Source organism: Delphinus delphis, chromosome 6 (genome assembly GCF_949987515.2).
Source record: "Delphinus delphis chromosome 6, mDelDel1.2, whole genome shotgun sequence".
Lineage (NCBI taxonomy): Eukaryota > Metazoa > Chordata > Mammalia > Artiodactyla > Delphinidae > Delphinus > Delphinus delphis.
In genome coordinates, this window is record NC_082688.1 from 97,244,594 (window position 1) to 97,270,766 (window position 26,173).

Here is a 26,173-nt window from a genome sequence, read left to right on the forward strand (position 1 = left end):
CATGTGCTCTGCGTTCTCTCCAACTCTAGTATCACTCCAAGTTTGATTTGATTACAAGATACTCTTCCTTGGTACATCCCCTCACCTTAGTGATCTCTTAAAAGTTGGCCTTTAGTATCTTCCACAATACATCACACACTCTCTGGCTTATCTCTTCTATTTTCATATTACTAACATGGTGATAAGTTATAAATTTTGATCTTGACTTAGCCCAGATAGCTTCTCCTGGGATAGTTACCTATTTAGTTTAATAGAAATCTCATTCTGAATATTCCACAGGAAACTTAACACATCCCCAGACAATTAGCTTTTCTCTTTTCCTCCTCTACCACCAGCAAAATTCCTCACTTCCTTCTCTGTGTTCTACCCGGTAAACAACAACACAATCAACCAATCACTCAGGACCCAAGCCTGGATTGACACCTTCCACAGCCAGCTAAGCATTCTTGCATCGGTTCTAACCCTCAAATAGTTTTCAAACACATCCCACTTTGTCTTTCACACTACTACCACCACCCTAAAACAGTCCAATATATGTTTTTTGAAGGGACACATGAGTGAATATGTTGGAAAGGAAGATGATAAAGTGAGAGAAATGAGGGCACACGGTTCCCCATGTTAATATCCACTAGAAGAGGTTTTAGATTCTGTCTTTCAAAGTGTTTTTTTAGAACTTGAGTTCTCTTCATTCAATGTCATGAAATGCCGCTGACGTTTTCTTGCACGAAGTTGCCTTCCTTCCCTCTCCCTCCTTTCTTCTCCTTCTCCCTTAACTCTTGCCTTTCTCTGGATCCCTCTCCCTGGCCCGGCATCCTCCTCCCAGCACGCTGGTCAGCTCCTCTCGCGGAGGGCTCGGGTTTAGCCCCGCCTACGCGGAGCCCAAGTCACGAGGCCGCGGGTGGGGTGCAGCTCAGTGGGCGGGGACTCCTCAGCGCGCATGGGCGGAGCGGGGCGCGGGCTGCACCAGCTATATCTGCGCCTGCGCGGCGCCGCTGCTGGGCCAGTCGGGACGGAGGAGACAAGATGGCGCTGCGAGCGATGCGGGGCATCGTGAACGGGGCCGCGCCTGAGCTTCCCGTATCCACCAGTGGGCCCGTGGTGGGGTCTCGAGAACAGGTGCTGGCAATTAGCCGGAACTACCTCTCCCAGCCTCGTCTCAGTGAGTATCAGAGAGCAAGACGAATCCTGTCTTTGCTCTTAGCCCAGCCCCTTGCTCCCACTCACCTGCTTAACCAGAGGGGTGGGATGAGGGGATTGTTTTTCCCTCTCGCGTCCCCGTACTCCGACGTCTCTCTCTAGTAGGCGATTTGAGTGTACCTTAATTTCCGTGCCAGGGGTGGGCTAAGGGGAAGAGCACCAACGGGAACTTTTTCCTGGGTTGGTGGTCTCCTGGCTGTTGCTCCACCGGTGCTCTCCAGTTTCCCGAGGCTGGAGCATGCTCAGGCGCTTGCTTCCTGTCTCTGAGCGAAGGCCACTTCTTGCCACTCTTATCCTAATCTTCTGCTGACCTCATTTGGATCTGCAGGGGTCGAGGGAACCGCTCCTCCCCTTCCCCCTGCCTCGGGTGTGGACCTCAGGGCAGGACCTCAGATCCTGCCGAGGGGGACGGTGTAGTGTCATCGCTGACGTGCTCAGGCCTTTCGTGGATGGAGGTCAGGCCCACAGCCGGAGGGAAATGTTGTTCAGTGGAGAAGCTGCTCCGCAGGAGGACACCTAGATATCAGAGAAAGCTAGAGCTGAAAAGTACCCTGCGGGTCATCTAGTCTAACCCTCTCATTTTACAGTGAGAAGCCTAAGGTTCTGAAAGGGACAGGCCTTGCCAGGCTTTAGACCCCTAATTACTGGCAGAGCAGGAAAATTCCAGGTTTCTTAATTCTTGCTGGACCTTTTTCTGCCATTAATTTGATTGCAAGGCTATCTTGGAGAAGACAAGAAGCTTTGCCCATATTATTTAGCAAATATGCAAAGCATATGCATAAGCATGTTTAAGTGTTGTGATTGTAAAAAGACCTTAATAAACCAGGCTTAAGTGGACTGTTCAGCAGTTTCGAAAGAAATGGTTCTTGATGACTAAACAATAAAATTGTGTAGCATCAGACCTCTTCACAGTTTCCTTAGGAACCAGGGATGAGCACTGGAAGTAGACTCTTTAAAACTTAGGAAAGCACCTGATGTTTTCCAACGTGGTGAGACTGTATTTGCACCGGTTAATTGCCACAGTACCTCTTTGTGGGTGGCTCATTGGTTAACAAGAATTTCAGATGAAGGGTTTTAGTCTGAGCGCTCTCCTGCCTGACTAATCCCATCCTCATCAGTCAGTGGGTCAGGTCATGTGGCAGCACTGCAGTGTAAGGAAGAAAGAAAAGACTTGATTCTATGGTTTGCAGAGATGTGTTTTTTTAAAATTGAAATATAGTTGATTTATAACGTTGTATTAGTTTCAGGTGTACCGCAAAGTGATTCAGTTATATATATTATATATGTATATATATTCTTTTTTAGGTTCTTACCCATTAGAGGTTATTACAAGATATTGAGTATAGTTCCCTGTGCTATACAGTAGTTCCCTGTTGGTTATCTGTTTTATGTATAGTAGTATATATATTTTAATCCCAAACTCCTAATTTATTCCCCCCCCATGTGCTTTCTATAATGGGAATTATTTGCATTAGAGAGTGCTTGTTGAGAGTTTACATGAGCTGAATGTTTCAAGAAATTGACAGATGTTGCATTCTTATGACAATAAATTTGTGCCTAACAGTTACAAATACTCTTTTATGAATTGCATTTGTATGCTTTGCTGTTCTTTGGGTAGAACAGATAGACATTAGTGGTGCTTCTAGGAAAAGATTATAAGGGGCAGTAGTCATTTTTCCATATAATTATTCACTCAATCTCAACTCAGAGTATCAATTGAAATAATAACATAGTTTAAAGAGTACTCCATGATTGAGGTTGTAAACCCTTAAGGGAGATGAGTATGATTTCTCAACATTCTGTGTGTGCTTAGCCAGATGAGATTCCTCCTGACAACATTGTTGCGACATAATGCTTAAAACTGAAACTTTAGGGTTCAGGACTCCTTTTTGTATCCTCAGTGCCTAGCGCAGTGTTGGCACATAGAAACATTGTGTTTTGTAATTGTATAACTTGCATTTAAACCCCTTGTTCTAATAGTTTAGTATATGGATCTTTAATGTGGATGGAACCAGAGTAGGGAGTTGGGGTACTTAGTTTGAGTTTCACTTCTGTGTCTGGGTTATTCTAAAAAGCACAAATGATATCATACTTAGGCTAACAGCTAACTGCATTTGAATGTCATCTTTTTCCTGTATTGCCACATTCTTGATTCGAGTTAACACTTTTAATTGCTTCTGAATAAATATTAACTTCTTAATTTTTCTGATTAAAGATCGATGTTACCATCCTAGGTAAAAAGTTATAGTTATTTAATGTGTGCTTTTTGAACAAAGGAATGGAATATTGGCAGTTCCACTGTACAGATTGGATCCTGGGGCCATTAACAAGAGATGGAAAATGAGATATGCAGGCTTGAAATAATCTTGAGCACATTAGTTGAATTTCTAAAGTCACAATGAAAGAAAACTTGATTTCCTTTTAAACTTTGAGCAAGGTTCAATAATATACGAAGAACTCTTGGATGTTAAACGTTTTGGATTAGATAATCTCCTTTGTTCTTGAGATCCTAGATCAACTAATCTTAGTTTCTTATGTCACAAAGCAGAGTTAGCCTCAGTGAAAAGTCCAGTAAAGGAATGGTCGGCCTGCCTTTTTCCAGAACCTCTCCCTCCTTGCCCACTACAAAGTGTGGGTCTTTACTTTTCTTGCACAATAGAAGATGATTGTTCCGGTTTTGTTTTGCTAATAAGGTGGAGGCTGAAGGACTAGATCTCTTATTGTGCAATGACTGTCGAATGTTCTTTTTGAAAGTTTCACAATCATTAAGTAGTGTTAGTTCTGTTGAACAATCTCATATCCTATAGGAGGAAGAGGATGTCATCTAACAAAATATGTGCTTCTTAAAATCTTTGTAGATTTTGGGTTTTAAATGTCACTCCATAAATATTTATTGTCTTCATAAATATTCAGGATCAAAGATGTAAACATGTGTCTGCTGTGTTTTCAGAAGTTCTGATCATCCCCTGCAGACCCAAGTTCTTCTTCATTTGAAATTTTCAAGAGAAGAGTGGTCATTATTGTTTCTAAACAGAAATATTTATGTGATTTGTGAATGGGTATTGACTTTTTGAAGAGCAGCTTTATGTCTTTGGCAGCTTTAATCTAAATTGTTGTCTCTGCTTTGGACTATTAATACTAATGGTGAGAAAATCTGGGTAAATATTGTTGAGAGATAAAAGGTGGTATTTGATATTATTTTCTCTTCTTGTTCCCCCCCAGTAGTTTTACTCTTGTGGAAAGGAGCTATAGTTTGTATATAAACTGTTTTCTACTCCCTATTTGTAGTCCAAGTGCTAGGAACTGTGTTATCTCCATATTTTTAAGTTATACTGGAGACTAAGGGTCATAGAGTATAAACTTAGAATTGGTGGTGGGGGGGGCACAAACAAACAAAAATAATTTTAATCCTGGCTCTTCCATTTAATAACAGATTTCTCATAGATGTAGTTTAAGTGTGGAGTAGGTCTATCAGCCTTGCCTACCTCCCAGTGTTTTGTGAAACTGAAAAGGTAACCTATCTGAAGATGCTCTGTAAAGTGTGAAGCAGTTTCGTTTGGTAATATTTTTTATTTAGTTTGGATTATAACATTTATTAGTTTAGTTTGCATCCCATTTTAATTTAAACCAAGCATGTTGCTTAACCTCTGGTTTGTACCTGAAGTGGTCTCCTCATGCTTTCCAGTGACAGAAAACTGCTGAAGCATCTCCATTAGTTTCTTCCTTTCCTGCTTTAACTTTTCTAGTGGCTACACTCCACTGGAGAAAGGTTGTTTTTCAGTAATGATACACGAGTGCCTCAGACCACAAAAAATGACCAGTTCAGTTTTAGAATTTGAGCTGTAGCACAGAATCAAAGAAAAAATGACTGGAGGCAGACGGTGTAAGTTCAGATCCTTAGGCAAGTTACTTAATTTCTGAGAATCATTTTTCTCTTGTAAAACTTGGAATAATATTTGTTAGGCTTATAGACCTGTTATGGAGTTTAAAAAAGAATTCCTGACAAGTACTTTTTAAATGTGTATTGGTAGTTTTGTTATTAATTAATTCCAGTGGTTACTAGCTTTTTTAAAGACTACATACATTGTTGCAAATTTAGAGACTGCTTTTGATGAAGTAGAATCTTGCCTTCTATAGTTGAAATCAACTTGATTCACTGTTTCCAGGAAAAGCAATGACTAGCATTTCTTTTTTCTTGGTCATGCTTTTTGCCTTGTGACTGGCAAAACTTCATAATTTGAATGAGCTTGAATTTAAACATGAGATTCTTAAGGATCATTGTTGTAGAGGTTAAAAGTTCAAAGGAGATGCAAATCTTGTCCGGAAAGTAAAGAGAATTTCAGAACCTGAAGCATTTTACTGATGTTACATTTTATTCAAAACAGTTGCCTGTAAATCTCAAAACTGAATTCCCACACCTCCACTGGCCCACTCCCTACTCCCATTCCCAGCTGTTTAGGTTTTGAGAAGGTCTTTGTTTCTATAGTTTTAAAACCCGTGTGCCAAGAAAACATGTTTCTAATGTAGTTCACTTTGCATATCCACATAGCAATTTTAGAAAGTAATTGAAAAACAATATGTGGATTCTTTTAAAATGAGAACAGTGAGGGACTTCCCTGGCGGTCCAGTGGTTAGGACTCGGCGCTTTCACTGCCATGGCGTGGGTTTAATCCCCAGTTGGGGAGCTAAGATCTTGCAAACCGTGTGGCGAGTCCAAAAATAAAAATAAAATGAGAACAATGAAGAAATTGTTTTAGGGGTAGGACTTATTTTTAAGAGTACTAGATTATTTTAAAACAATGGAGCGGATTAACATAAAAGTAGCAGAATATGTGACAACTGGGATATTTCTAATAATCTTGGAGGCATGATTAATTTGTTTACGTTGCCATCCATTCAAGTAGCTTAACATTTAAAATTTGTGACTTGCTTTTTATCTAAGGTTGGGGAAAAAAAAGTAATTAGGGGCCTCTGTTGATCATTACAATTGCAAATGTATTCAAGCAAATATTTGGTGTGAGGATTTAAAGGTCCTCAGTATGAAGACTAGGGTTCCTGACTGCTTGCCTGCCCTGTCTCAGTGTTTCTACCAGGGCACTTGCTTCCTGGCTAAAGAAATTATGTTTTTAAATTCTGAAGCCCCTTGAATGGACAGACTGGTTATTAAATGGTTTCCTCATTCTTGGGAGTCTACATTCATTTCAGAAATTTCTGTCTAAGATGTCATAAGAAATCAAGCAAGTGAAAAATTCCCGGTTGGTTGACAGCTTCTTACACATTATTTTAGGTCTTGTAAACACTTATTTCATTTGTGTTTTCAGCTTTTCTGATTATGAAATTTAGTTAATTCTGACATTGTTAGAATTGCTTTCCTGAGTGTTCTGATTTATACTTGATTACCATTCATTATACTCGGCATGTATGTAGGTGTGATACAATTCAATGATAGCTACCTCCTTTCTAAAATGAGAGATTTGGGTAGTTTGTTGCTAGGGCATAATTTGCAGTAGAAAATACAAGCTTCTACAATGACAGTAACGCTTGACTTTTTTTTTTCTTTAAAGGATGCTTATGTGATCTCTGGCCTTTAATTCCATCCGCCTTCATAAACTCTTCTTTTTTTTTGTAGTTTTTATGATACTATTTAATCATGGCATTTTATCTTAACAGACTACATTTTGTCAGATTTCTTTTGTGAGTTTTGTCACTTCTGCTTAAAGTTACGGATTCCCTTCTTCTTCTCTATCTACTTTGCTAAGTGCTACCTTTTCTGTAAAGCTTTTTCTTTTCTAAGTAAGGACCATTGCAGGGTCTTTCCTGTGCTCCCACAGACCCTCAGCACACCTCTGGTAGAGCCCTTACCTCCCCCTTCTCCATATAAAATTGTGAACTCTTGTGGGAACTCTCCCTCTTTACCTTTGTTTTTGTATCCTGGGTCCTTGAAACAATGTGACTTATAGTAAGAATTAAAAATGTTTTTGGTTTGATGAAGGGGATTATGAGAAGTTGTACAGATGCAGGCATATTTTATAAATTCGGTGAAAAATTTCATACTTTCTGAGTGCTCCATATAATAGATATGATAGAGAGAGGGGTTTTTTGGTAATACCAGAGAGATCATTTAGACTGTTGTCCTGTTTGACAAGAACTGACTCTTTTGTGTTTCTTTCCAGCATACAAGACAGTATCAGGAGTTAATGGTCCACTAGTGATCTTAGATCATGTTAAGGTAATACCACTATCATTATCGTCTAACCATTTATGAAGTTAAAAGCATAGTATTAAGTACTGTTTAGTACACTTTAAGTCTTTTGTTATGATTTTTTTAAGCCATTCCTTGATCGGAATGTCAGTGCTATATGGAGACAAGAATTTTAGGTCAGAAGTCAGAAGATGGGATTCTAGTACTGGATCTGTTGTGGAATCTGTTTGTGGCTTTGAGTCCCTTGTCTGTAAAATTTAAAATTTTATTTGTTTGTTAATCATACCTCACAGGTTTATTAGGAAAACAACAGTAAAGTATAGTATACTGTTATACTTGTATACTGTATACAGTATATATAGTATACTGTTATACTTGTTACATTTTTGTCTTCTCTACTAAATTTTAAGGTCTTTGAGTGAGTAAACAATGTTACTTTTGTCTTTGAGGGCCTGATAACTGGTATTCAAGTAATGAATAAACAACAGATTATCTCAACAGTGACTAAAACCATAAGCAGAGAATAGTTTTTACTTATTCAGTTTGTTGAAAGATGCTTCAGTTACGTGGGGTTTTTTTTAGCCACACCTATACATAATAATTATCTTAGAAAAAGAGGCATAGAATATAGTCTGTAATTGAATAGACCTCACCCTAGGTGAAGCCTCCTGCCTGAGTTCAGTGATTAAAATATCTTCAGAGATAATTTGTATAATATGCTCTGTAGAACAGTAATTCTTCATTGGTTGGTGTTGGGAGTGGATCGGGGGAAAGGTACACAGTTATTAGTTTGTTGAGAGAAGTAATGACAGAAGTGTGTTTGGCATGTGGCCCCTCTGGAAGCAGAAAATAAATTGAAAAACATTTCTTAAAAGAAAGGGCAAAGTGAACTGTCTCTTCAGCTTTATCACTAAGATATTTTTGTGCATGACAAGGTACCTATACAAATTAATTGCAAGATTAAGCATATAGCTTCCTCCTGGCCACAGTTTCATACTAGTCTGCAGTTTGATTCAAAGCCTCAGTATACAAATTGTACAAGGTTTAGGCAGCTGCCCGTTAATATTTTGTGAAAGGATGAAGCATACACTTTTATTTTTTGAGGAAGTATTGAAAGCATTATTTGCTTCTTTGTCCTTTATTTCTTCTTTTTTATATACTTTCTATTGGATAAAATTTTTGACTCATATTTTAAAAATATGAAGCTTTTATATTAGTAAATATATTTTCAAAAACAGTTAAAAATATTCATGCGTCAACTATGTTAAGTGCTGAACTCAGCACCAAAAATACACAATACAAATACATAAATGTCTAATTGTTAAGTGCTATGAAGGGTGAGTGCAGGGTGCTATGAGAGTCAATAATGGGAAGGACTTAGAAAACATCTTGGAGGAAGTAATTTTAAGAAAGCTGAAAAAGTTTTATTGAATGTTTGTTTGGGGTATAACTCCAGCTGAGGAAAAAAGTTTATGTAGTTGTAAGAATGGCTTTATACCACCAGATTTAAGAGTGTTTTTTTGTTTGTTTTTAGTTTTTGGCTCCTGTTTTTAACTTAAGGCATACAGATAGTATCAAGGAATGGATAATTTTATACAAATTGTATCAGAATAGATGATGATGGAGACTGCTGTCCAACTCATTTTCTGAAGGTAGCGCATCTTTGATTTCCAAACCTGACAAAGGATAGTATCAGAAAAGAAACAGTGTAGTTAATCTCATTCACAAGCACAGATTCCAAAATTCTAAATAAAAATGTTCTCATGTATTGGATATTAGCAAAAATATACTTTAAAAAATCAACAGGGCTTCCCTGGTGGCACAGTGGTTGAGAGTCCGACTGCCGATGCAGGGGACGCGGGTTCGTGCCCTGGTCCGGGAAGATCCCACATGCCACGGAGCGGCTGAGCCTGTGAGCCATGGCCGCTAAGCCTGTGCGTCCCGAGCCTGTGCTCCGCAACAGGAGAGGCCACAACAGTGAGAGGCCTGCATACCACAAAAAAAAAAAAAAAAAAAAATCAACAGAATTATGACAAAGTAGAATTTATCCCAGTAATACAAAGATGATTTGATATTAGCAAATGTCAGTATAATTCAGGTCATTCATAGATTAAGCTAGAAAAAGCTTACGCTCTTCTCAGTAAATACAGAAAATGTATCTGATAAAATTATTTGTTTCTAAAAAAAAACAAAACAAAAGAAGAAGGAGGTCTTAGAAATAAGGGATAGAACAAACTTTTAAAACCTCTTAAAGGATAACCACCATAACATACAGCAAACAGCGTATTTAAGGAGAGACTCTAGAAACATTCCCATTTAAATCAGGAACAAGACGAGGACACCTGTTGTCACCACCGCTATCCATCTTTGTTCTGTCTTTGTGCTTGGACCCTAACCAATGCTGTGGGAAAAAGAAATTAGGGGATAAAGGGATTAAAAAGGAAAAGGCACAGCTGTCATCATTTCTTGGTAGTATGATTAATTAAACAGAAAACACAAGTCATTCAGTGGACAAACTATTAGAAACAATGGTGTAAAACAGTGTTGCTGGATGCAGATGATGTCTATAGAAATCAGTAGTGTTTTGTATGCCAGAAGTAACTACTAGAATAATTAGGAACTTTTTACAAAAAACTGTGAAACTTTGTTGAAAGACATAAAGGAAGACTTCAAATAAGTGGAGATTCCACGTTCATGAATGAAAAGGCTCAGAATAGAAAATATGTTGATGCTCTCCAGGTAACAAAATCAATTAGAAATAGAGTAAGAATAAAAATTTGGTGAGGGAGTAAGCAGATATTTCAGTGGAGCAAAGTTAAGATTCTTAAAACCAACTCTTCTCACACCTGAGAATTTGACTTGGTAAGTGATAAAGGCTACATTACAAGTCGTGCTACTTGTAGCACAAATTAATTTGTGCTACTCAGTAAATATTGTTGGGGTATTTGGCTTCCTGTATGAAAAAATAAAAATAAAAATGAGAAAAATAAAATTACGTACCAAAAATAAATCCAGATGGATTAAAGACCAAAACATGAGAAACCTGTCAGAAGACAATATAGAAAACCATTTTTATGACTTCAGATTGGAAGGTTTTCCTACACAAAAGACAAACCATAAAGGAAAACAAGTCATTTTATTGCAAAAACTTCTGTATGATAGTATACCATAAACAAAATTAAAAGACAAGAAAGACTGGGAGCAGATATTCGCAAAAGAATATCCGACTCAGAATCTATGAAACTTATCTAAAAGTAAATAAGAAAAAGCAGATGTAGTTGAAAAGCGAGGAAAAGATATTAATAAGGCTATTATAGGAAATGAAGTCTGAATTGTCAGTAAACATGAAAAGATGCTCAATATTAGTAGAATCAGGAAAATGCAAATTGAAAGATACTATTTTTTATTTTATCAAAATGGTAAAAATTAAAGTTTAATAATACAAGATTGGCAAAGATGTAGGGAAAAGATACTTATCTATACTACTAGCGAGTTTGTAAAGTAAAAGGTTCCTTTGCAGAGTAATTTCACATAAAAATGGACACAGCCTATAGCGCACCACTAGGTAACCAGATACCTTAGGGAAACTTGGGCCCGCATGTGAGAATGTTCATTGCAACATGTTTGTAGTAGTATAAATTTGGAACAGCCTTGAACACCAGTGGTAGAAGAACAGCTGAATAAAATGTAGTGTCACTTGGTTTTAACTATATCTGTTCTAACATTGATTCTAGATGCCCGTTTATTCATATTAGCATCTCCAGAATCAAGTGTCCTACAGTCAGTGTTGATTCACGGATGCATTGGCAGATGTTTTCCTTCACCTCACACAAAGTAGTGATGCATTTTTCAAAAGATTATGTTAATAAAATAAGGTAAATACTACTATAACAGATCCAAAACATACGGTCAAGTGGAAATACAAAACGAGTTGCAGGATGGTATATTTAGTATGTTATCATTTAGGTAAGTGAAACACTACAGTATATTTTTGGAAACATGCAATTTAAAATATTAAAAATGGATTAGAGGAATACATTTCTGGTTAGGAGAGTTAGATTGAGGAGGGAATATTAGCATTATTTATTATAATAGTAATTATTTTATTGTTTAGTTACATTTTATTCCTGTCCTCCCAAAGCACAAGGTGATTACACAGCCCAGAAGCAAACATCATTTCTGAGTAGTGGGAACATAGTTTTTTAACTTCCTGTAGTCTCAAAGCTTAAAAACATATACACAGAAGGAAAGAATTTAATTGCTGTGGTTTCATAGATTTAAGATCCTTCCCTCTGTACCTTATGTTGCATTTGCCAGTATATGTGCCAGTGATAAGTGTTTTAAGGACTTAAACTACCTGAGGATATTCTAAACTCTGGATGTATACCTGTGTGCTTTGGGGAGGTATGGGGTCTGCATGTGCATACATACTGTGAAAGACATAGAAGCATATAGAGTATTTTGAGGCGCTTTTAAAATGTTGGTTATTGAGCCTTTATTTTTTTCCTATTTAGTTTCCCAGATATGCTGAGATTGTGCACTTAACACTACCTGATGGCACAAAGAGGAGTGGGCAAGTTTTAGAAGTTAGTGGTTCCAAAGCAGTGGTTCAGGTAAGCATCACTTTCAAAACCTGGCCAGTTGAACGTTTTTCTGATCACAGCAAACATAAGAAACACCAGTAGTTCTTTCTGGTAATTATCACATAAGTATACAGATCTTCATCAACTTATAGGTGGGGTGACATCTTGATAAACCCATCATAAGCTGAAAATATTGTAAGTTGAAAATGCATTTAGTACACAGAACCTACCGAACATCATAGCTTAGCTTAGCTGACATTAAAGGTGCTCAGAACACTTATATTAGCATACAATTGCACAAAACCATATAACACAAAGCCTATTTTATAATAAAATGTTAAATATCTCATGTGATTGTTTTAAAGTACCGTTTCTACCGAATGTGTATTGCTTTTGCACCATCACAACCATGAAAATCTTAAGCCAGGGACCCGACTCTTTACTGGCTATGAGGGAAGAAAAGTATTTTTTCATGTTTTCTTGCTAAATGCCAGCCACCAATATCCATTCTAGCCCAGTAGCTCCACTGGTAAAATGGCTTTTTTAAAAAAAAATTTTAATGGATAAAATGAAACAGATAGTCACATAGAAGGAGAGAGATGAAAAGTAGAATTCAGAGCTTATGGGCTGAAACCAAAACAAGATCTGAGTCTCCTTCTTTAAATTGTCTCTGATAATGCCTAGTATTTAATGTTGCTGATTATAGGAAGTGCCGGTTTTCTCAAATAACATATTGCTCTAAAAAGTAGATCTGGAGCAGAGGTCGGCAGAATTTCTGTAAGGGGCCAGATAGTAAATTTTTTAGGCTTTGTGAGGGTTTTGCCTAAGGTCTCTGATGCATGTTCTTACGCTTTTTTTTTTCCTTTTTTTTTTTAAAAAAAACAATCCTTTAAAAATGTAAAAACCATTCTTAGCTTGCTTGGTGGATTTGGCCTGCAGGCATGACCCTGGTTAAGAGGTTGGCAATTTGGTTCATCGTCCACCATGAACACTTCTTTATTCATAATACTAAAAGTAGTCTGTACATTGATGTATTTGACTTTATAAGGGCTGACAAATCTTAAGCGCTTATGATCTAAATTTCTTATGCCCTTCTGTTTACTTTTCTTTCTTGATAGGTGTTTGAAGGGACTTCAGGTATAGATGCCAAGAAGACATCCTGTGAGTTTACTGGGGATATTCTCCGAACGCCGGTGTCTGAGGATATGCTTGGTAAACGGATATTATTATTCATTCTGAGCAGAGATCTGTTTCCTTTTTAACGTATTTCCATGAAGTCTTTGTAAAGATTATGAATATTTGAGTCATTGTCCACTCTGTACTGTCTTGTTACTGTTTAACAGGTCGCGTGTTCAATGGATCAGGAAAACCCATCGACAGAGGTCCTGTTGTACTGGCTGAAGACTTCCTTGATATCATGGGTAGGGACAGAAAATGGATTTCTGTGTTTTGGGGAAAATAGCATCTATCTATCTTATACCTTTGTCAGATAAAGGGTGATTTTTATGATACTTTAAGTAGATAACCAACATATTCCATGTTTGATTAATTATTTTTTGTTTACTATTTAATTTATTTTTCCTAGAGGTTATCTTAAAATTTTATATTTTATTTATTGTAAAATATCACCAGGATATATCTGAAATGTAAAAGCCATAATGGCTTTGAAATTAGGATTTCTCTCTTATTTGCTATACCTTACATTTCACTTTACTACCATATAATTTGTGAATCTACAAAAGATTAATGGAAAAAAATATTTAAACAGTTTCAGATTTCAAAAATAACTGATTTTTTAAGAGTAGAAAGAAATGCTTTATATGCTTTGTATGGTTGTAGTCTTAATGTAGAGACATAGTAAAATTTTCCCTTTTGGAAATGCATTAGGCCAGCCAATCAATCCTCAGTGTCGGATCTATCCAGAGGAGATGATTCAGACCGGCATTTCGGCCATAGATGGCATGAACAGTATTGCTAGGGGGCAGAAAATTCCTATCTTCTCTGCTGCTGGCTTACCGCACAATGAGGTGAGAACTAGAATCTGTTTGGTATGAAATTCAAGAAGAAAGAATTTCTGAGTGCTTCACTCTTAGTGAGAAACCAAATATAAGATTTTCAAGGTAAATACCCAATGTTACTGTTTATATAATCCAATTACATTGACTCTTCATCCACACATATCTGACTTCTTCCTTACTCTTAGGAATCTGCAAAAATTACAAAATAGTTTTATTGAGTAAAGCCCTTTAAGACAACCCAGTTTCATTTATGATTACAGTTCCCCAAAGTTTAGGGTAAAAGTTACTGTTGTAGAAGTATTATTTTAGATTTTAACTTAGTTCTTTTGTACTCCTCATCAGATTGCAGCTCAAATCTGTCGCCAGGCTGGTTTGGTAAAAAAATCCAAAGATGTAGTGGACTACAGTGAGGAAAATTTTGCGATTGTGTTTGCTGCTATGGGTGTAAGTATTATCTTTTTCTGTTTTAGTATGAAATGTAAAATTGCTTGTGTTATTAGAACAATGTAGAAAACTGCACATATATTATTCAGTTTATCTCTAGGCGGAGAAGTTGCAGCTTGGCATTTTGGGCAAACCATGGATTAGTATTTAGCATTTGACTATGGAATGTAAGAATAATTCCCTTTGTGCCCAAAGCAAGCTGTTCACTCTGTTGGCTTTTGTGAACGTTTTGGGGGTACTTGAACCTTTAAAAGAAGGAGCGTGCAGATCTATAGCTTGGCCTTCATCAGAAATAAATATTGGGGGGAAAAAGAAAGAAAGAAAGAAATATTGAGCATTTTTCTTCTCCCAGCACTGATGAAGTCATTGCCATTTAGGTAAACATGGAAACTGCCCGGTTCTTCAAATCTGACTTTGAAGAAAATGGCTCAATGGACAACGTCTGCCTCTTTTTGAACTTGGCCAACGACCCAACGTAAGTAAACAAAGAATAGAGCTATTTTCCCCCTGTTCATGCAGGCTTCTGGTCAAAAATGTCACCTTACACTAAGGAGGTAGAACATTACAGTGAAAGCTACACAGGCCTAGGTATGAGATAACCGTATTTAAATTCCAGCTCTGCTTCTTGCAAGTTACTTGGTTTTGGGTAAGTCACTTAGGTTCTGAAGCTCAGTGTCTTCTTTCATAAAGTGTGATAAATAATACTTGTCTCACAGGGTTGTTGTACATATTAAATGAGATAATAGTATAAGTTACCTAGCACACAGTCCATACTCAGTAAATTACCTTTTCCTCTTACCTGCAAGATCTGGCCCCTACGTCTTTCCTCCCTTTCTCCTTCTCTCTCTCTTCCTTTCTTGCTCAATTTTGAGAACTATATAGTTCTGACAAATTATGGGGCATTTATAAAATAAATCAATTTAGCTGTGTAGCACTAAGTAATTCTTATTATGTAAATACATAAAAGAACTCTGCCTTACTTAAGAACTCTTAAAGTAATAATTGCTTAACCTTCCTCAATTTATGTGAAACTTTAAAAGGGAGACTGTACTATTATTTCTGGAATCATTTTGTTTTGTTTTTGGCCTTTTTGTTTGAGTGACTTAGGACTTAATGTTTCATTTCAGTATTGAGCGAATTATCACTCCTCGCTTGGCTCTAACCACGGCCGAGTTCCTGGCCTATCAGTGTGAGAAACATGTATTGGTTATCCTAACAGACATGAGTTCTTATGCTGAAGCACTTCGAGAGGTAATTTTTTTCTTAATTAAAATGGATTATCTTGTCAGGGATTATCTTGTCCCTCTACAAGTTTTCATTTTTTTTTTAAATCATGTTTTTTTAAATGCATTGCTCATATATTAGTAGAATACCTTAATTAATCAGAAAAGAAAATATTACTTTTGTCAACCTAATTGAATTAGAGGATGAGATTTAAATTATTAGCCTATTTATCATACTCTCACTGTCTCCATTGATTAAGACTGGATTCTTAGAGTAAATGATGCAAGCTGTTTAATCAGTTACTCTCCAAGGTAGTTCTGTCTCTGTCCAGACTGTCAGTTTTCAGCCCTTTTCAAGAATTTCATTTTTAATGATGTAAATTTTTATTTATTTCCATAAGTGAAGACTACACTCTGGCAGAACCCTCTTCAGAACTTTTTTTTCCTTCAGAAAGCTCAGTGATTATTTAGAAACAATGTAAGATTCTAGCACTTACCATCCAGAAGTGTGGGGTGTTTGTTCTAATGCAAGTTACTGAAATTTTGAGTTACTTGCTCTTTTAAGTGTGCAAAAAAGGGAAGAAGACTTCTGAAGAGACAGCCTATATAAATATCTAGCCTAAGATTCCCTAAGGTCCATCATCATATCTCACTCGGCTACAGTGTTTTTTCATTGAAGGACTTCTTTTCTCCCATCCATCACAAATACTTTTCTAAAAGGCAGTAAAAATAAGTATTAGAAAAGTAAAAAAAAAAACAAAAAAAACAATTTACAAACCCTTTTATTAGTAGTATTAGATTCGACAGACAATTATTCTATCAAATTGCCGCTAAAGTTTTCTATATGTTTATCTTGCTTTCTACATTATCTCCTTACAAATTGATAAAAGCTGGTCTGCAGGCCACACTTTGAGTAGCACTGCTGGAGCATACTCTTGGAGGAACCAGAGTAGCAGTTAGAAGTTGGGCTTAATGATTTACAGTTCTTGTTGGCTGTAGATTAAAATGTATGCATATATTCTAGTGTGCCTGTCTCTAAGAGAAAGACCATTTATTACTATTCTTATCTTGTGCGGTGATCCAGGGAAATTATCTGGCCCTTGATTCCGGTTGTAAGTTGGGATTAATAACATTAACTTCCTCATAGGGTTGTTGTGAGGATTAAATTAAATAATGTATGTAAAATGCATCAGATGATTTCTGATATACGTATTTCCTTCCCTTTTGATCTTTTCAGGATTAGCTTATGTAAATCTGGCAAGATCCATAACGTGAAGTAAATCTTGTGAACTGAGAATGTTCTCTTAGTTTTAAAATGTACTACCTTTGATTTATAAAATTGCAAGCAGATTTTCTTCTAGCAAGCTATTTGAAGATTTGTGTTATGGCAGTATGATTTTAGCAGAAAACTGTGGTCCCCAATTGTCAACATTTTTGTTGCAGAATAATCTGAATTTATGTTGCTAGATTTTTCTTAATCATTTCTAGAGGTGATATTTAAAATGAACAAGATATTTCCAACTTTGTAATTTGGCCTGTTCAAACAAATGTGTTCTAACCAAGCTTTAACTTTCATTTTCTGGTATGTGATACTGTTCTCCTTGACTCACTGTCAGGTTTCAGCAGCCAGGGAAGAGGTTCCTGGTCGACGAGGTTTCCCAGGTTACATGTATACAGATTTAGCCACAATATATGAACGTGCTGGTAGAGTGGAAGGTAGAAGTGGCTCTATTACTCAAATTCCTATTCTCACCATGCCTAATGATGGTAAGTTTAGGGTCTTTGGATTATAGCATCCCTAATCGTTGTAAGGACTTTGATTTTAAGAGAGAAGACCATCTATCTTTTTGAGTTGAAATTCTTTTGAGAGTTTATCCTCCAGAAGTTTACCTTACCTAGTGATTTGTTTCTAATAAAATTTTTCATTTCAAAACTACCCATAATAATTATTCTTTTGTAGAAAAATTTTCTTGTAATTTTTATTTATTAGCTAGTATTTAGTGTCTACTGTTTGCAGGACACTGGTCTAGATGAAATGAATTTTTAAAAGATTTATGGGCTCTACTTAATGTAAGCTACTCATTCTAGGTGGATATTTTTTAAATGTATGTGCATCAGTAGTTTAAGGTAGCTTAAGTGCCAGATATAGAGCACAGATAGTAAATGCTACGAGACTCTAGAGATAGAACGATCATCAAAGACTTGCTAAAAATTACTTGGTTTTATCATGTGTGTCTAAGTGCACAGTGCAGTGCCTGCCTGGATGTATGCCCAGCAGCCCCCGGGTGAGACTTTCAGCATTCCCCTTATGTTAGTGTCTTTTTATCTTTATCTCAGTCTTTTAAAAACACTTTTTCAAAATATTTTCAGAAACAGTAATAACTCATTATAACTGAGCACTGTTCTAAGTGTTTTGTAAGTTTTGACTCATTTGATCTTCATAGCGACTTTTTAGATGCTCTCGTGTGAGGCACAGAGAGGTAAAGTGTCACAGTTAGGAAGTGGCGGCTTTAGAACCCAGGCAGTCTGAATACTACCTCTGATGTGAAAATGATTTGTTCCAAGGAAGCAGCTACAAAATTACTCTCTGTAATTTAACAGACTTAGAGGTGTCTTGCTCTGTGGGACCTGCTTGGTGCTGCCTGTGTAGTGTTGCTTAACTTGTTTAGCCTCTCTGTATTTTCCATGTTGAAATGTTGTGTGTCCCTCTGGGATAGCTTATGGATGAAGAATGTTCTGTCAGTATACATCAAATTGGCAAATCTCTGCAAATGAGCTTTGTGTTTAAAATGGAACTTTATTTATATTTGGGGGAGAGAGAGCATAACTAGGAGAAATAGTACTTTTTATGAATATAGCTAATTTAACTTGTGTCGACACATGTGTAACTGTGCTGCAGCCAGATACGTTAGACTGGCCAATACGGTAACCTCTAGCCACATTTGGCTGTTTAAATTCTAAAGTTTATTAAAATCAGATAAAGTTTGAAATAAAGTTTTTCAGTCGCGTTTAGCCGCATTTCACATGTTCAGTAGCCACATTTGACCAGTGGCTGCCATATTGGACAGCACAGATAAAGAACTTTTCCATCATCACAGCAAACTATTTTATATAGCACTGTTTTAAGTAGTGCAGATTGACTTCCTGTGGTTTTGTTTATATGAGATGGACACTTTAACTAACATCAGGTGTCTTTCTCTGGTAGATATCACTCACCCCATCCCTGACTTGACTGGATATATTACAGAGGGGCAGATCTATGTGGACAGACAGCTACACAACAGACAGGTATTTGACAGTTGAACGATGCTATAAGCCTATAGATCTATTCTTCAGTTATTCTTTAGTGACTCTCACTTTGCTCTTAGGAATTATTTATTTAGAAAATATAAGCAAGAGGGAAGAGATATGGGAACATATGTATATGTATAGCTGATTCACTTTGTTATAAAGCAGAAACTAACACACCATTGTAAAGCAATTATACCCCAATAAAGATGTTAAAAAAAAAAGAAAATATCAAATTACATTGTTTTTAATATGGCTATAAAATTGTCATTTCTGTAATACTAAAATCCTGGTGTGGAAAAAAGTGCCAGAATTAAGAATTAAATTTCCACTTTCTTTATTATGACTTAAAATGGAGTGAGTTGTTCAAAGAACTTTTTTGGGTCTTCTGTTCCATAATGGTATAATCTACTTTTGTTATTAATACAAGAACAGATTTTTCAGAGTTTTTTATTTGTCTTTTATTGTTAAAATTTTTAAAAATTGAGGTATAATTGACATAACATTACATTAGTCGCAGGTGTACAATGTCATGATTTGATATTTGTATATGTTGCAGAATGATCACCCCAGTAAGTCCACTTAACATCCACCACCTCACATAGTTACAAAATTCTTTTTCTTGTGATGAGAATTTTGAAGAGCCACTCTTCTAGCTACCTTTAAATATGTGATACAGTATTATTAACTTACATAGTCACCATGCTGAAAGGTCCATCCCCATGACTTAACTCATTTTATAACTGAAAGTTTGTACCTTTTAACCTCCCTCACCCATTTTGCTCACCCCTCCTCCCCTGCCTCAGGCAGCCACCAGTCTGTTCTCTATCTGTGAGCTTGACATTTTGTGAGATTATATGGTATTTATCTTTTTCTGTCTGACTTATTTCACTTAGCATAGTGCCCTAAAGGTCCATCCATGATGCTGCAAACAGCAAGATTTCATTCTTTTTATGACTGAATAATCAAAAACAGATTTTTTATTGGTTCTTTAATAGATGCCAGCTTCTGATATCAGCTTTTAGGTGAAATTATTGTTTTTTGTTTTTTGTTTTTTTTTGTGGTACGTGGGCCTCTCAGAGCCATGACCTCTCCCGCCGCGGAGCACAGGCTCCGGACGCGCAGGCCCAGCGGCCATGGCTCACGGGCCCAGCTGCTCTGCGGCATGCGGGATCTTCCCGGACCGGGGCACGAACCCGCGTCCCCTGCATCGGCAGGCGGACTCTCAACCACTGTGCCACCAGGGAAGCCCTATTGTTAATCTTTTTATGTGTGATTTTATGAGTCAGAGTTCAGAAGACCATTTGGATTTGATATTATAGGCAGATGTTGAAAATTCAGTTTTTTAATATAATCTTGTACTATTTTGTAAATTTTACTTTTTGGATTTGATTCTCAAAAGAAATCTTAACCTGTAAAATGTTTCTTCCTTTTCTTATCAGGAAAAGATATTAGGAATCATCTAGGAAACAAATGTAGCAGTGTTATGCAATTTAAGCAATAAAAATGAGTTTCAAAATCCTCCTTTACTACCAGTAAAGCTTGAATTTTGTACTTAAATATAATATTTTCCCCCTTCCCCTTTTACCCAAGATTTACCCACCTATTAATGTGCTGCCCTCGTTGTCGCGGTTAATGAAGTCTGCTATTGGAGAAGGTATGACCAGAAAGGATCATGCCGATGTATCTAACCAGCTGGTACGTATGTTTTCTCCAGGATGGTGTTTAAAGAAATGAATATTTTCTCAGTTCATTCTGCTGTCTTATACCTCTTGTCTTTCTTCCATATCACTTTTCTTCTCCCCCCATCAAAGTAGAATTTTAATATAGAACATATAATATAGAATAGTGGAATACAGAAACATTCATTAGAGCCTTTTTCATAAGGATAACTGCTCATGACAAAGATTAAAAATCACATGCTTGAAACCCACCTCTAATGCTGTATGAGGTAGTTTTTAAATAAAAAAGGCATAAGACGATTAAGTTTTTATTAGTAACCTTAATTATAGAGTATTTCTGAAAGACTATTCTAACTAATTTTTTGTTTAACATATTAGGCAATCACCGGAACGCTAAGGGATACAGCTGTATATATTCTATGAAATCCTTGGTTGCTATAGTGCTGAGATTGTATACCAAGCATAATTAAAGAAAAACACATTTGACCTTAAAGTAGAAATCATAAATAAACTCAGTGATAACACAGATATTTTTTTTTGAATAGAATTTAGAGATGGATTTCTCCTATTGTGTAAGTTGTGATTTTTAAATGCTCTACAAAATGTAAGCTCACTGGTATATATTGAGGGAGTGTATTTTTTGTAGAGTGTTAGTAATGCCTATGTATTGCATGCTTGAAGACTCCTTTCTTAGTGAGACTACGTATAATAAAGTCTTTCCAGTACTTGCATGTGAACTTTATGTGAATTATGTTTGGAAATCATGTGAAATACTGTGAAGATAGCTACAGCAATACACTTACATAGCCCAGATTACTGTTACCATTTATAAAACCTTATCTCTGTTCATGTAAACCTTTTTTCCCTCTTTAGTATGCATGCTATGCTATTGGTAAGGATGTGCAGGCCATGAAAGCCGTAGTTGGAGAAGAAGCCCTTACGTCAGATGATCTGCTTTACTTGGAATTTCTGCAGAAGTTTGAGAGGAACTTCATTGCTCAGGGTAAGATTACTGTTTTCCTATGAATAGAAACAGCATCATATGTAGTTTTGAGGAGGACTTCTTTCCTAGTCTGAGAGAATTTACATTGGTCTCCATACAATTTTCCTTCTGATTAGAGAAGAGTTTCTTCCAGCCGCCTGCCATGTCTTTGTTCTTAGCCCTCTGGTTCCTTCCCCTGTACCTTCAATTTCTTTATCCATTTATTTAGCTCCTGTCTTGTGTTTTCTCTTCCTTAGAACCGGCCTTCTGCTCTCCTGCCTCCATTGCCACTTCTCCTCCCTCTTACCCTCTCTGCAATGCTCTCCTCTGGCTTTGGGGGCTTTGGACTTTTCCTGTCCATCTATTTTCATCCTCCTGATTTCTCATCTTCCTGCTTCTTAATTGTTAGTGTTCCCAAAGGCTTAATTACCTGTTCTTTCTGTGCTTTTTTTCCCCTGTGCTGATGACTAACTTCCTGTGTATGAGCCTTTCCCCTCTTTCTGAAGCTCTAGTCCCGCATCTTGAGCTAGGAAGCCTTTGTTTATGCCACCATCCTCTCTGGCTCAGCGTGGTGAGAACCAGAGTATTTTCCCAACTGACCACCTGCCTAGCAATTCCCTTTTCAATTTCTGTCTACCTCTGGCATGACCATTACCCTAGTTAGCCCAAGCTCAGGCATTGGGCATTCTTAACCCTCTTCATTTATTCTCCAGTCATCAAATATTTGCTAATTTGCATTGTTCTTCTTTAAAACATCTTATCCTGTTCTCTTTTCATTCCTATTAAAAAAACTTAGGCTGGTGTTTCTCAGAATTGAATATGCTTTTGAATCTACCAGGGATCTTGTTGAAGTGCAGATTCTGATTCGGTAGATCTGGGTGGGGCCAGAGAGCCTGTATTTTGACAAGTTCTGGGTGATCTTGAAGCTGCTGATCTCTGACCACTCTGTGTGTCCCAAGACCTAGTCCAGACCTTTGTCCCATCACCCTTGGCCGTTAGTGCCAGCATCTTCACCAGTCTCCCTGACTCTCTCTATGCCATTGCCAGGGTAAATTTAGTATTAATTTTATTGATTGTCCTTCTGTTAAAAAGTCTATAATGGTTTTTATTACGTAGCATGTGTAGGGCTTTCAAGCTGTTTTGTTTGTTCTCTTCCCTGCCACCCCTGCTAATGCTGGTAAACTCTATTTTTGACCTCAGTGATACTTACAAACGATGTGTTTATTTTGGAATAATGCATCAGCTACACACTTAGGATTTGTGCGCTTTTCTATTTATGTGATACATTTTTTAAGTAACATTAAAATCCCCAGAACGTATGATAGTTGGGTTTTCTAAAAAAATAAAAAATTACACAGAACCTTAATATCTTAAAAAGATAAAAATTGTTCTGGTAGACAAGAGATGCAGAACTCTAGCCACTCTAACTCCTTAGTTAAAAAATGAGATTTATTTGCAGGATAAGAATGATTCTGCTATTAAGAATAATAATAGCAATAGCAAGTTTGAAAACTTTCACACGGACCTATTCAGGTGCTTAATTGGCAGTTAAGGCCTTCTGAGTATCTGTACTAGCCTCCTTCAGGTCAGCCTGTGTTCCTGGGAAACTGCTTTTCTCACTACTCTCTGGACAAAACTCTGGGTCTAGTTTCCATTATTCAGTGGAGTGTGTTTAGATCCCACCCGTTGTTAAACACACACAACACACGCACGCACACACACACACAGCCACCGAACGTCTCGCCTGTGGGCTTTCTCCCTTTTCTCTGGTTCCCAGGGGTCCTTATTGTCTAGACCCTCATTTCCACATTAAGTCACATCCAGTCCTGGGAGACCTAACTGCTTTGTGTCTCTTTTTATACTTCATGCTTACAGTGCTAGTTCCATAACAGAATAAATTTTGAATAACGCTGAGAAGTTGGAAGTACTTGGCCTTTATTCATTTAATCTCAATTTTTTGTAAGGTCCATACGAAAACCGCACTGTCTATGAGACTTTGGACATTGGCTGGCAACTGCTCCGAATCTTCCCCAAAGAAATGCTGAAGAGAATCCCTCAGAGCACTTTGAGCGAATTCTACCCTCGAGACTCTGCGAAGCATTAGCTGCTACTTCATCGCTGGCTCGATGCTCTTGTGAAATACTGGTTCTGTTTTCTTTATTCCTTTTGCACTCCCCCATCCCCACCTTTGTGTTGGAGTTTACTGTGTTACCCTGTAATTAAAAACAAGGAATAGGTAACATATTGTGCCAGTGTTGCAATGTTTTAAACTGCTAACAGCCTTTAAAATATCCCCTGTTCAGAAAACCTGGAACTTCAATGCTTTGTTTAAAGTAGCCGAGGGTTGGAGGTGAAGTTTTCTTACTGATGTGTGTATTTGTACATAGTGGTGTAGGTAGCTGCCTAGTGTCCTCATTATTTGGGTCTCTCAGACCTTCCTTGTCCACCCCCTCAAGAGTATCACTATCTGAAGTTATAATGCTTTGATCTCCAAACTAGAGACAAGATAGGGTCTGAAAGACGCTTCCTCTCAGAGCCAAGACACTTTCCTGAGCACTTGTTCTTAGATTTTGGTGTGCCTCTGGGTCTGTGCTGCTGCTCTAAGCAGATGGTTTTTACTGTCCACCTGCTGTTTCCTGTTTAATGAATAGATTAGAAAAGGAGTTTCCTTTTCCTCTTTGGTACGGATAAGTTTCAACTCCTGTTTCTTACTGTTCTCCCTCCCTCTGAGTAACACAGAATCGTGCAGGTTTTGCCCAACTGGCCTTGATCTGATAGTAGCGAGATGCCCTGTCTTGATGATCCTTACTGGGTTTCCATGCAGAGGAATCATAATTAAAATAATTAATAGAATTGTTGGTTGGAAAGAGTTGGGATACAATTTTTTAAGAAAGAAAAACCTATATCGGTTCTACATTTGGACATGCTAACAGTGGTTTTAAGTTTCTAAAGTGTTTACCAGATGCTAAAGGCAAGGTGGGGAAGAGAAAGCTCTTCTGTGTATGGAATTTTTTTATATATATAATCTATGGATATTTTAAACTCTGTTAGATAGCAGCCTTTGGAAAATCCCCTATTTGGTCCTGCTTTCTGACCTATCTGCCTTTTCAGGGTAATCTTGTGGCACAAGTGATAGCATTTAAAAGCTTTAGTCTTTTAATTCCTCCTCCTTCCTGCTGCGAGCCCTGAGCTGTCTTCTATGCACTTCTGACATGTCTACTGTTTGGTCTCTCTGTGTTCTTTGTTACTTGGGTGCAATAGCAACTTCTCTGTGCATTCCATCTTTCTTTCAAGTTGTGTAAAGTTCTTCACTTTTTTTCTCTGAGGGTGTAGGGGGTGGGGGGAGTCAGCATGATTATATTTTAATGTAGAAAATGTGACCTGGATATAAAATGAAAATAAATATTAAGTTAAATGGAAGTTACCTAAAGTGACTCTGTATCTTCTAATCAGAAAAGCAATAGCAACAAGCAAATATATAATAATGCATCTCTGATTCACAGTTTTGAACATCATAGCCAGTATTGTGAACCAGCCCCTTGATTCACAGTATTATGAACCATGTCCCCTTTACAGGGACATGGCCCATGTTTTGTACCCTCTGCCTTTTAGGCTGCCCTTTCAGGCTCTTTTCAGTAATACCTTTTCCAACATATTGTAGTTTGATCCAAGGTCGAGAGTTACTAAGGTGTGGGGTTTGTTTGTTTGTTTTGTAGATCATTAGTGGCTGTAAGTTCTCTGAAACTTGAAGTTTTGATTCAGGGTCCATTTAGCATTTTCGAGAGTTACTAAGGTGTTTTATAGCATTCTTTGTTTCAGACATTCTCAGGACCTCTAGAGCCTGTCTGCCATGAATGAAAGAGGGTAATAAATAGAAAATGAAATACATACTGAAGCAAGCCAAAACTTGCTTCAAATAAAATCTGAAATAGATGGTCCAGTAGATAAAGAAAACATACTGGTTAAAGCACAGGGATGTGGCATCATGGTGGCCTCCCGTTTCTTTCCCCTCTTCAACTCAGAGTGACATTTAGGACACGTAGGGGAAGAGGCTCAGTCATAGCAAGAGTAGGTAGACCTGTGTTCTGATTCTGGTGCTGCCATTAACTGTATGGTCTTGCTTAGTCATTTAACAGATTTGTGTTCCTTTCAGGGTTACTATAAGGACTAGAGATTTTGTATGCAAAGCATTAGAACAGTGCCTGGTCCGTGGTGTAGGCACTCATATAGTAGGCTACTTTTAATACCAAAGCTTTATTAAGGGAGATTTGACTTATTACTCTTAAATAATACTTAGGATTAGTTAGTTAAGTAGCATTCTTGTTAGTTTGTTATTTTTTAGTGAAAACATTTTCTTAGTGTACCTTTTTGTGCCAGTGATAAAACTTAATTGAAAGACTAAAGTTATGCTTTAACATGGACTCTCACCATGATTAAATGTTTTAAAAGGTTTTCATTTCAGTTGGCTTAAAGTATTTGGGAGGAGACAAGTCTCTTCAGAGTTCAGGCTATCTAAATAAGTCATTAAGCATTTATTGCTTGCAGCTGACTGTC

At 37.2% G+C, this 26,173-nt stretch overlaps 1 protein-coding gene across 1 annotated transcript; it reads left to right on the forward strand.

Annotated features, from left to right (window-relative positions):
- Positions 1-986: 986 nt before the first annotated feature.
- ATP6V1B2 (ATPase H+ transporting V1 subunit B2) lies at positions 987-25,344 on the forward strand. Its single transcript, XM_060015115.1, has 14 exons — positions 987-1,159; positions 7,371-7,426; positions 11,914-12,012; positions 13,101-13,194; positions 13,326-13,403; positions 13,870-14,009; positions 14,343-14,444; positions 14,822-14,919; positions 15,572-15,695; positions 17,284-17,434; positions 18,873-18,955; positions 20,549-20,653; positions 21,511-21,640; positions 23,584-25,344. Exons 1-14 carry the CDS (start codon positions 1,024-1,026, stop codon positions 23,721-23,723), a joined length of 1,536 nt encoding a protein of 511 aa, XP_059871098.1. The 5' UTR covers positions 987-1,023; the 3' UTR covers positions 23,724-25,344.
- The last annotated feature ends 829 nt before the right edge of the window (positions 25,345-26,173 follow it).